General features: G+C 31.1%; 1 protein-coding gene across 1 annotated transcript; it reads right to left on the bottom strand.

Annotated features, from left to right (window-relative positions):
- Positions 1 to 576: 576 nt before the first annotated feature.
- On the bottom strand, positions 577 to 5,063 carry LOC149898246 (5-hydroxytryptamine receptor 1-like). The gene is made up of 2 exons (XM_090115489.1): positions 3,747 to 5,063; positions 577 to 3,516 (listed from the first exon to the last, which is right to left on the bottom strand). The coding sequence occupies exons 1-2, from the start codon at positions 4,704 to 4,706 to the stop codon at positions 2,776 to 2,778; spliced, it is 1,701 nt and encodes a 566-aa protein (XP_089971615.1). The 5' UTR covers positions 4,707 to 5,063; the 3' UTR covers positions 577 to 2,775.
- Positions 5,064 to 13,321: the final 8,258 nt, after the last annotated feature.

The raw sequence follows: 13,321 nt of genomic DNA, 5'->3' as shown, positions 1-13,321 counted from the left end.
ATTCTAAGTAGTTAGCTTTTATCGCATTGTTTAATTATACGCATCTCTACATTAGTTAACCACTGGTAAAAGTTCTTGCAGAATAAATTCTACTACCTAAGTTCAGATTTGTTAGAAACATCAGAAAGATGATACAGTTAATTCAAAGAATATTGTTATACAGAAAAAAATGAATCTCTCTCATTTATAAAATTGAGTCAATAATAATCCTTCATATTAATATACCTATTATGCTATATTAATTACTTGAAAACCCATATTTCAGTTGATATTGCCCAGGTTATCTAATAATATCTATTAATAAAAGAATCGAAATTATCATAAGTACCTAGTAAAATCAGTGAAACAATTTGATAACAAGCATTTTAATAATATGTATATAAGCTTAATAATTTCATTGCTGAAATTTGTTTTCGTATGTGTGTGTGTACTTTCTGTGAAACTCCGTAATGTCTTCCGACACGACTTTCATTTGTCTCTATTTCGCTGATACTTACCAATTTACAGTATATTGACTTCTCTATCGACATGCTAAAGGGAAAATAAATACAGGGATAAGGAAATAAAACAAAATGATTATGAAAGTCTAACTTTAATTCATCACTTTAGGGGTCTACAAAGAAAATATACATGGTGATTATATTATCAAGAAATTGTTTTTCTACGTTAGAATACTATACTATACAATGCCGATGTATTGATTTTATAAGATAACTTATATATAAATAAGTATAATGTTGTCTATGTATTGAAAATAAAACTGTTATAGAATTTTAGGGTGTAGCATTAGTATTATAAGTAATTATAGATCAAAATAGGTGAAGTTTTATGAAATGAAAATACAATGTTCTTTGTACATTTCAGATAATGTTCAATTAATTTAATTCATAACAGTAAAAAATTAACAGTGATATGTGACAAAGGTTTTAGTACCCGGAATATTTACAATCTGAAAGCTTACGAAACTCCTGCAAATATATGCATAATTTAAAATCAGTGATTGAATCAATGAGATGTTCAGATATAATATAATTTAAAACAAGAGATAAAATCAATAAAGAAACATGATCGAATTAAAAAATAAATACAAATTATTAAAGTTTCTTTAAAAGTCGGTAAACAGTTTTATTTCCAACCCATCGCTTGAATATGATATATTTAAAGAGCGTTTTAGAATATAGCAATAGTCACATTCCACATATTTTCTGTTTGACTGGTTTATACACACGTGTGAAATGCTTTTACAATATTTTGTTGGACCCCGCTTTCGTATGACAGGACGTTACATTTATTTTAGAAGTAAATATGTGTGATAAAGAATATAAAACAAAATGGTCAATTGAAAGTGGTACAAAATGAGTCTTGAGCTAAGAGGATACAAACGTACAAATAAAACAGTATTTTGTACTTTACATCTTAGGTAAGTTATTTACATTACAATTAAAGGGTTTATTGCACAAAAATCATATTGGACTTTACGTTAAAACAATCTGTAATAAATGGTGTTTCACTAGAAGTTTCTATAAATAATTGTATTACAATTAATGTGTAGAGTGCACTTCTCTAAGTGCATTAGGATATAAGTCTTGTGACCAAAAATTATTCGCTAAACGATGAAATTATTTCCTAAACATTCATCCCTTAATATAAAATTTACGGCAGAATTCGGCATTTTATAAAACACTAGCTATAGAAATTTATACATGACGAAACGAGTTTAAAAAATTCTAATAGTCACACGATATTCAATATCTATGGAAAGAAACTACACCTTTAGATATATTTACTTCGTTATAATTAATACATCAAATTGAATTGTCAAATTATTTTTTTTCAAGCGTAGTTTCCCCACGGTATCTGTTATGTCCACATTATATATACTTATTATATTATTTTTATCATCTACTTACGCGCAATATGAACAATATTTACAATACTGACTTTTAATGGAATATCAAAACCATTATTACAAACGTATACAAATTAACTTATATTTTAATGATGATACATTAATATAAATGTTGTGTGTGAATTAGAAAAATCGAATTACTTAATTCTAAAATATTAGTACCTTTCGGATTGATTAAAAAAACATAGAAACACAATTTCCATTATATTTATCTATGGTTGTACATTTGTTCTACATAAATAAAATCCTATATTTGATACAGTTTTGTATAAATTATCTGCGTTCGATAAAACTGAATAAAATTGTATGGACGTAACATTTCGATAGCTTGCATGTTACTTCAATAATAATATAGAGGCGCACCGGCGTTCTTGTTAGTACTATCACATCATAGTTTGGTATTTCTAATTAAATTCATAGTTCGCATTAAGTTCATGCGATGCGGCGTTCCTCCACGACTTACAAAGTAAACTACCAGAATTAGAATGAGGTTAGGGTTACAACAAAATATACTCTGAACGGACAAACAGAACAAATCTACTATCTACTATCACATGTATTACATATTTAACTCACTACACAGTCACATAACTTAGAACTAATTAAATATGAAATATTCACAACTTTACAAAATCTCTTCAATCAGCTACGACTCTTTGGTCAAGCGATACCCCGTCCACTGATATTAAATCTACATGACTTATGTTACAAAAGAAATCAGTACATACTCGTACTTCGACTAGTTTGATTGGTACAACGTTTATAATACTTAACGCTTAAAAGTTTAAAGTAAACACTACACCTTTACTTAGTCTTAATTAGATCACAGTATCTAGGTCTTTGGGATCGACCTGGGGTATTGACAATCATAGAAAGCTCTCCGTAGCCCGCGTTTCCTCCCTGTCAACAGCCGAAACTATTTCGACGCCTTCGTCGTAATTTTGGATTTTTGACGAATTATTTACACAGTAATGTGGCTCTGGACCACCGTACTGGCTATGGTAGAATTCCTCTCGCATCATATGGTTCAAGTTAGAACATCTAAAGAACAGAATTTCTTGAAACGGCTTTCTAAAGTCTCTATTTAAAGTCGCATAAATGACAGGATTAAGAAGACTATTTATGTAGCCTAGCCACAGGAAGAGTGCACTCACTGCGTCCGGGATTGTATCTTCGTTCACAAACGGCCTTATTAAGGCAAGCACGAAGAAAGGCAGCCAGCATATAATGAAGGCTGACATAATGATGCCGAGTGTAGTGGACGCCTTGCGTTCCTTCGCAAGATGAAAACGGAGTTTCTTCTGATGCGGAGAATTAGTTGGATGCAAGAGATCCTTCGCAATGTGACTCTTTTGAGCAAATGTTGATAATGACGAGCGAATTCTACTGGTACTTAATTTTTGATTGTTTTCATTGGACTGTCTTCGTTTGTTTTCTGTGCTTTGCTCTTTATTTTCTGGCGTTGAGTCTCTTTGGCCTGGCCGGTTTATCGTGTGTATTGGTTTGGTTGGCGTCTTTGGCGGCTGCAACATAGGACATTGTGATTCGTTCGACTTTCTACTCGAAAAACACCTTCCTATTGTATTTTCTGCTTTATCCATACTACACTGAAATATAAGAAAAAATATATGATTAATTCTTTACAATTTACTTAATGTGTCCAACTAAAGGCAAGATATGTTTGAGATAAAAGTTATAACACAGGCTATTAATTATTTTAACATAAAAATGGGAATAGATTTTAATATTACTGAAATTGAAATACGAATGTAAAAGTAATGAGAAATATTGAAATACTTTATTTCTTTGACATTAATTGAAAAAAAAAAAAACTTACAGTTGTATTTGTGCTCGCCGTAGAGCCTCGCGTAGGATTTTGCGTTGGTTGACTTCCCAGAAGTTTAGCTTCTGTCGCCCCGCCATTCTTTACATTGATTTCCAAATAACAATGTGTTTCTAAATGAGACTGCGCTCGTTTTTCATCTTTTACAATTTTTCTAGCAGCGCTAAATATCTTGTAGTAAACAACTACCATTACAGTAAGAGGCAAATAAAATGAACCAAATGTAGCGTAAATCTGATAACCCTGATTCTGTGAAACTGAGCACGAAGTCTCTGTTTTCTCATTGCCTAATATTAAAACTGGTGGAAGCGAAATAAAAGCTGCACTCATCCATACAATAAAAACACAGAATAGCATTCTTCTAGGCGTTCGTTTCACCCCATATTCTAAAGGCTTAGTAATAGCATAGTAACGGTCTACAGATATCATACAAAGATTGAGGATGCTCGCTGCGCACGATAAGACGTCACTTGACACCCAGAAATCGCAAATTACAGGTCCAAATGGCCACGAACCCATTAAATCATAAACCATCGCTACCGGCATTACCATAATAGCAACACAAAGATCGCTTACTGCTAAAGAAACGATCAAGTAATTGCTCGGTCTTCTCAGTTTCCTGACTAAGCAAACGGCGACGCAAACTAAAATATTGCCAACTATGGTTGTAAAAATGACGATCATAAAAATTGCCGCCAAAAGGACTGTAACTAGGGTCGAATACTTAGAATGTTTTATGTGCGAGTGATTCACGACAGTCGCGTTGTTTTCGTAGAAGGACCAATTGAGCGTCGAATTGGGATTGCTAATGTTGACTCCTGATAAAGTTGAATTGAAATCGAATGAGGCGAACGCCAAGTCTGCTTGCGATACTAAAGATACGAGTGTGAGAAGACACGAAGATAAAGTAACAAAGCTAGGCCGTGGATAGTGCGAGTTATTTGGAGCCGCCATACGAGTCCCTGGCTTGGGCGATTATAATTGCCTTGGTATTACCATACATCAGGTTCGGCCTTCGAAATTATACGATTTGTCTCCTTCGAATCGAAATTAAATAGCTTATCAAGTTTGATATAAAACTTCGTCGTGGAGTTGTTTGGTCTTCGAGTGTCGCAATTGATTACAATCGTGAATGGGCTTTAATTGACATATCGCTTGGATTGTCTTTCCAATTCCGAACAGAGCCATTTGATTGCGTATTTGCGTGATAGAATTATCTTCCTTTTGTTTTGGTTATAAAGTTTGGTATTGCTCGCAGCCTGTCTTTGGTTAGGGCGTGTTGTTTTATTGCACTTAAAGGCGGTTTGAGTGGCTGCTAGTTCAATATTCCGCCTGAAGATTGCTTCATTAGTGCCGTTGATCGGGAAGTAAATTTCCGACCTGAAAAGAAAAGAAACTGTGTTTAAGAAATGTTCACGCAAAAATATTACCAACATGGATAATTAATTCTACATTTCTTTTTCTAAATAGATTTTTTCGACGTAACTAGATTTACGTTCGAAATTTATTAAACTGAATTCAAATACGTTATTTAGATAAATTTAAATCTGTAAGAAAAGCATTCCAATGTAATATAACACATTGTTAGGGACATACAAACTGTCATATTTAACAACTTAAGGAGACATGACGCATTAAAGGACAATAAAATTTAATGTGATCATATCTGCCGAAGTACATACATTTCGAAGCAATAATGTTGTCTTAAAATCCTAACTACCCATTACAAGACAAAGATGGAGTTAGGAACATTAACCTGGATCATATCTAACTACAATGACGTATAAGGAAGGACACGATTAAGCTTGCCATATTATTTAAACGTTTTAATTCGTTGGCAATTTGTTCAAACTTGGTCGGAAATTAAAAGGAAGTAGCAATTATGTTTGATATATTATTTCACGAAATTATTACAATTATACATACTATAATCTAATATTTATGTTTTATCTGTAACGTCAAAAAAATTACTCCACAAATATACTAAAGACCATTATTTAAATACGTTATTAAAATAAAAACGCATACATTAAAGTTTCTTTAGTGTAGGTCTGTTTTGAGGATAAAGCCTTATAAATATTCTGAGTTCTGAAAAGTAGTTTCATATTAGCATATCATAATAACACGCGTTTATACATAATAGGCCCCAGAACAGACCCCTGTGCGACACCCATTTGCATTTTAACTTATCCAGCTTAATGAGAATAAAGCTATGCCGTGTTATGTAAATATAATTTATTGTTTCCTTAACACCGACATCTTGTGTGTGAAATATTTAACACGTGATTTAACCACGCAATTTTAATTTAGTTGCTATGAGTATTTAAACCACGGTTTATTAAAATGAAAATATGAAATATATTGAAAAAGAAAGCGTTCGTAAATGTATAAGAGGGCTTTTTTCGAGGTTATTCAAGCAATTAATAAGTACTTTAACCATAATAGCAACTATCGATCAAGAATCTTTTTAAAAATGATCAAAACGATTTAATTTTCAAGATAATAAAATCACTGTTCCTATTTTTATAAGCAGAACGAACAAATAATAATATCTTCTATATAATAAAAACGAATCGGCTAATGTGTTGCTTAGCGTAAAACTCGATAACGGCTCGACTAATTCGGCTAATTGTGTTTTAAACGTTTTTGTTGAAGCACAAGTAAGGTTCTTATGGTGTAAAAAACAAGAAAAAGCGGCAATAGGGCAGAACAACGTCCACTTGGATAACTACGAGTAGTTGTAAATAAAATCCAAACTCCAAACACAGAAACAAAAATAACTCTAATACCTAACAAAAATCACGAGGATACAAGTTTTATAAAAGGCTTTACAATTCGAATCGACCCAATATTGCATTTCTCTGAAACTCGAAAACCCGGATAAAAACTACGTAGAAAATTGAATAGCCATGTTTGTATCGTATATGAATAATGCAATAATCCCCGCCTAGATTAAAGGCCTGAAACCCAAACTATAGCTAAATGAAGGATTTAACTTTGAAATCCAGCAAGATGGAGTGGATGGTGATTTGAAATAAATATTACATGTTTTGGTGATGCTATTCATCGTACTTCTTCCGAAATACTAAAGGTAAAATTGTACGAAATTATTTCAATATAAAACTTGCAGAGTACATCAAAACGAATTATCCTAATCACTTATTATTATAAGAACTTTTATTTATAAAATAATGAGAATAACAATACAAATTAAATTGAATTCAAGATACAAATTAAATATACAATACAATACGATCTAGTAATGACATCAAAACGACTTAACACATATCAGAAAATAATGCAGAACTTACAAGGTTCTCGACTATCAAAATAAATAAACCATCAAATGATAATAAAGGCCTGGAGTAGGTCACACTTCCTCCCGTCGCTATTGTAATCGTGTAATGTCGCATTTTTTCCCACGAACAACAGGAAAATCCAAGGAATAAAGGCATAATGACCGAATCCCTTATTGTCCGACACTTTTACTGTTTATTAAACAGCTTTTCTTTTGCTGGTTATACTTTTCTCCAAATAAAAGTATTGATTTTAGGGTATATGATGTCCTAAAGTATGTCAAGGTTCTGTTTAATTTCAAAATTGTCGTCTTTATTGGATTCCAATAGGGAAAAAGGAACTTCACAAGATGAACATTGATTGAAATTAAATGTCTGTTGTAACATGATGATAAATTACATTAAAGGAAAGGCTATTATAAGTATTTAGGACCCAAAAATTGTATAAGTTGGACGGTGTCTAGTCATTATCCTTATTAGAAATCATATTTCTAACGTAGTACACGATTTCAAATTCCATTCAATAATTCTTAGAATAGTTAATAAGTCTTATACTGCTAACATCCAAATTATAAATGTTTGTTCTAATAAATGAGTATTTCATTCAAATTTAATAATGTATTTCTAAAATCAGAATTTCATTATTTCAATGCTGGTGAACGAAATACCTATATTAAGGAGGGCCACATTAGTATTCCACAGGGGTCTCACGTAAGAAACTCCTAATTTAATAACCTCTGTGATATTTGGGTTATAAAGTTATAATAAGGTACATTCAGTCAACTCTGCCTGTTAATTATTAAATACAATGAAAGTTTTAAGGGTGTGTATCTTAATTCTTAGTAATTGAGTTACAAGTTTTAATTATGAATTTTAATAAAGGTTGCAAGTTTTTACACGTACGTTTAATTATGTTTTAAATATTTAACGTTTGGGTAAAAGTTAATTTTGTTGTCACGTTCAATTTTAGCATGTTTTTATTTTCGTTTAGATTATTTATTATATCTATATATATTACTTAACGCTGCACTTGTTTGTAGTTTGTACTCAATTGAGAGTTTTTTTTTACGATAACAGCCGGTAGAGGCATATCTTAAGGTTTTTTATTTAATTGAAAACCCAATTAGCGTACCAACTGGTATTTACATCGGATTAAAATTTTGTTCTAGGTCGTCGATTTTTTCAGATTTTTCATGTTTAGCCGTATATTATTAAAAACTTTTTTAATTGCATTTTAACAGTGTAAAACATGAATATTACTTTATAATGAATGTACCTAGAAATTATCTTTTTAATTCATAAATCCAATCTTTGCCCTTTCCAGCGTGATTTCACGAATGTTGAATCTCAATTAGATTCCAGATACAATTTAAGATGAGACCTACGCATTAACCAATATTTTTGAAAACTCAATTAGGTAATGATCTAAAATTCTATATCTGTACGCAAATACAAGTGAAAATAATATTGTATTTTTTTTTTATGTAGAGCTCTATCAGTCTAACAGTAATTTTTGTTATGAACTAGCATTGCTCCGCCCCTGTTGGTCTTAGGGTGATGATATACAGCCTAAAACCTTCCTCGATAAATGGGCTATCTAACACCGAAATAATTTTTCAAATCGGGTCAGTAGTTCCTGAGATTAGCGCGTTCAAACAAATAAACCTAAACAAATTTATGTCAATGCATTCTTATGATATAGAATTCAATGTGCATAATATTACTTTATACGCAAAAATTTCATGCACAAACCGCTAAACCACCAAGCTTAACGAATGGTATAGACTATAGAAAATGACTTTGTAAAACACTTTTTCCAATGTTTCTATTGAAAAATCTGTGTCAGTTACAGCGCTTAGCCCCAAGTCACCTATAATAAAACATAAAATATCGAATACAACTTTGTTATTTTATATAACCGCTCTATTTCTGTCAAAAGTTCTATCACAATATATTTCTAGACGCGTTTATTTCTCAAGCAAATCTCTAGTTTGAGAAATAGTGTTTATTCTTCAAGCAAAACTATAATATATTATTCGTAGGTATATAAACTTATATGAGATTTCAGGAAATATACGTTTACTCATGTTAACTTTGCGTAAATAAATGTTATGTTAATTACGAGTTATTAAGGATTCATTCATATGCCAAATATTATGTGTCATCCGTATTTGGTTATATAATAGTTTAGGTTGTAATATAATTACATATTTGAGTTAGAAAGTTGGTTGCTAATATTTCAATTTTAGACTAATATATCTAATACTTTTCATTGGTTTATTATTAATGATTTGCATGTATTTAGTAGGTACTAATAACAGGTGTTATTCGATAGATTTTAATTATGACTAGCTTCCGCCCACGACTTTGTACGTGCATCCCCGTTTTTCCCCGTTCCCGCAAGAATTTCGGGAAATCCTTTCTTAGCGGATGCCTACATCTACCTGCATGCCAAATTTCAGCACAATACGTCCAGTGGTTTGGGCTGTGCGTTGATAGATCACTATATCAGTCACCTTTGAGTTTTATATATATAGATTCCGGCATTTAGTTACTTAACATTACTCGTATCCCATTTTTGAATTTTTGACTATACGAAGATTATCAATAATCCACAAATATGATATTGAAAGACTAATTAAATTATTCACAATTTCATAGTAACATTACGAGTATTAAAGAAACATGAATTATTGAAACGTACATAATATCTCACACAAAATAAATAAAATATCAAGTTAAACATATTATTCAATTTCATCTTCACATTTGAACAGTCATCCACCGCAAATTGTATATGTACGATTCCCTAACTGAAGCCCTTTGAAAAGTCAAAAGGTACAGCGCTTAGGCCAGCTTATATGGAAATGAGGTCCCTCCTTTGTATTAGAAGACCCTAATTAACTTCGTAACTTCGGCCCGATATTAATAATGCATCAGTTTTTGCGTGACAAAACATTTGTTATTTTAGTCGAGTCGTTAAACCGCTTTGATAGCGATAATGTTGTAATTATTACATGATGGAGGTTGTAACGAAAACTACTGACGTCATCGTTAAAACAAGTTCAAATAGGATTATAATTCTGATTATAATCAAAACATAAGGGATCGTAGTATTGTTTTGAGGTAAAATATAGTATTTCGCATTTCTTAAACAAATATGAAACAAAGTTAAACATGTAATATAAGTTAAAACATGTTAACTAAGAGCGTAAGGTATTTACATTTTATTCACATCTAGCATTAATATTAGGTAAGTATTATCTATTTATATATCAGAATTCAGTAAATAATAACATATAAAAAGCGAAATTCTATATCAATTTCGCGTTACAATTTCTCTATACTTTCTACTGCGTAAAAATACATCGAAGAAAAATATAACCTAAAATAAATTCTCGATATTCGGGGAATTTCATACCTTCTTATCAACGCTTTTATATTTTTACTAGTGCGTGTTCAGACGACCATATTTCTTGAGTTCCAACATAATTGCTAGCGATTCCAGGTTATAAAATTCATGAGGAAAGAGTCTAGGACTCGGAATACGAGTTGTAAAGACATTTAAAGTATACCTAAAGCAGAAAAAAATAAGAAAATATATATTTTTAAAATAAGAAATAATACAACAAATTAACGTCTATACGTCGAATGCATCGAATTTATTATTCTCTTTCTGTTTAATTGAAACTTCAAGTGCTTCAAATTAATGTTTGCCTATCGCATGTTTCCATTGTTAACAGAGGTACCTACTGTAATTTCTTATGAAAATTTTATCTACTACCTATTTGCATATTTAAGCTAATTAAATTGTTAAATGTAGATATAATTGAAGTGAAACTTTTTTGAATCTTGCCAAAGAAGTTTCACTTCTGATACGTATATTTAATTCAAAAAAAAATAGTACAAGATAATAAAAACAAATGTTAAGGATATCATTATGAATTCCAATGAAAGGATTCTGGCATAAAGTCGAACGAGGCTAGGGATTTGTTCGGGAGATTCAATACATGTCGGCGAAAAAATATTTTTACAATCACGGGCTTTCCAATTTCGTTTTATAATAACGAAAAATGATTGCTACAGCGTGTATAATTACTTCTGTTAAGAAATTTGAAACAGATTGCAAAAGGTTTAAACATTGAAGAAAAGCAGTTCCTAGTTCTCAGTTAAAATTAATTTACTATGTTTTGTTAAAAAAAAAACTTAAATCAAAAAGTATCTACCTATATCATTGACATGAGTTTTTTCTATATAAAATATAAATTAATATGTAGAATGAACGTTATTTTTAATCCAACCAAATCGCGTAAATAGCTTAATTGGATAACTCAATAAATCAATGGTTTCTTTCAAGCTCTAGTAAATCCTAGGCAGTAATAGAAAACTTTTATCTGTGCTTTAAATGGCTTCCGCGATGTTTCTTATCGTATTTCAGTTAATTTCCAATCGTTGGAGATTGCTGGCTATCCAAGAAAAGGAAATAATCTTGGAATAGAAAGACTTCTTTATTCTGCCGACTATTGATGAAATTCCAATTTTATTTGTAGCTTGAGAATGGTGTATTCAATTTTTAATTTTAGCGGTTGAGATTGTATTCAAGTATAATACAAAATAAAGGAAAATTGTGGTACAAGAACGTGAAATTGAAATACTTCTTTAATTCCTGTTTTCTCATAAAAAAATAAAATGCATTGAAAGTTCAAAGGGACATTACTTATGTTTATAAAATGTTTATTTTAAATGAATGAAAGTAGCTTCACCTGTCTATCTGATAAAATTTGGTTAAAAGATAGTTTGAGACCAGAGAAAGGACATAGAATAGTTTTTAACCGAAAAATCCTACGGGAACGGGAGTTCTGCGTGTTTTGCTTTCACTACGCGAGCGATGCCGCGGGCTTAAAGCTAGTACTTACCCTTTTATCTGGTACATTTATACAATATAATATTTAAATACTTATACTCTCTCTATATAGGACCTAAAACTATTTACATGAAATAATTGTTGTCACTTCTAATAAAGTGACTATAGCGTAGTTAAAGTGCTTTAGGACTTTTCGTATAAGTTCACGAAACTATAAAGTCTAAACTATTACCATAATGTAACTGTGTGGACAAAGTGGAGTGTTAATTAAGTCACTGTTTTGCTAGTTGTAGCCCGCGGCTGTACTCACTAAAAGTGTCTATACTATGTGATAATCTAGACTAGATATAATCTTTGATTTAATTCAGATTCAAGGGGATATTTTTGCATGAAGGAATACAAATATCCATCCATATTTTTACTATAGGATTAGTATGGAACGAAATTTATTTGGTTTTCGAAATTAGTATATATAAAGATGAAAATGACAATAGTATTTTATATAAAAAAAAAGTTTTAGAAAGCCGAGAAGGCTTTATAAAATGCTACGTAATATATAGGAGCGTAGCATGAATGAACAATTTTGCAAATGTCGCGGCAGCAACCGCATCTTGCAGACGTTCATGAACGAAATCGTAGGAAATCGCAGACCTTTTTACTTCTTCTTATTATCAACAATCGTTATCGCATTTTATATCTAGATTCTAGATTTTCATCAAATATTAGAAACATGTAGATCTAAAAGTAAAGTAAAAACATTTCTTTAAGCTATTATTATCTAAAATATACAAATAACACAACATAAATCCGTCGAGTATTTCAATTATACATCTTTTAAAGTAAATACATTTGAACAAAAAATATTTTTGGTTAATTTCACGAAGCTCTACGGAGTTGTGAAAGCGCCTAAATACCGGTACAAAAAACCGCAGCAAAAAGTTGTTTGCTTAAGGCTATCACTAACAGAGATGAACAAGGGTTTGTTTAATTATTACCTACTGTGATTACAAATAAGCAATTTATAAGGTCCTTATATTTACAAAATTATTATTTTAATAAAACTATGCACGACTTCATACCCTCAATGTCAGTTTTACAACTAATACAGTGTTATCACGGTCATAATAAAACTCTGTTTTCATAATATCTATTTATTTTGGAAAAAAATCATTAATTTTACCGCCATTCCTTATTACCCGATATTCTTTTTCCAAACCGATTTTTTGACGTTCCGTTTAAAAGTTATCTGTGGCTTGAAGAGTTTCAAAACCGTAAGCACTCGCCTTAAATTCGTGGTTCACCCTACATTTTATTTACATACAAGTTTAATTCTGTGGGAATTTGGAAGGATCGCCGAGTTTCAAAGGCTTTGTTTACGCGCACGTCAGTTACATTACTGCGAATCTCTG

This window comes from Colias eurytheme, chromosome 23 (assembly GCF_061535395.1).
Source record: "Colias eurytheme isolate Ceu_HAF_F1 chromosome 23, ilColEury1 Martin Lab GWU primary, whole genome shotgun sequence".
Taxonomy (NCBI): Eukaryota; Metazoa; Arthropoda; class Insecta; order Lepidoptera; family Pieridae; genus Colias; species Colias eurytheme.
This window is presented reverse-complemented; position numbering and strand designations above follow the sequence as displayed.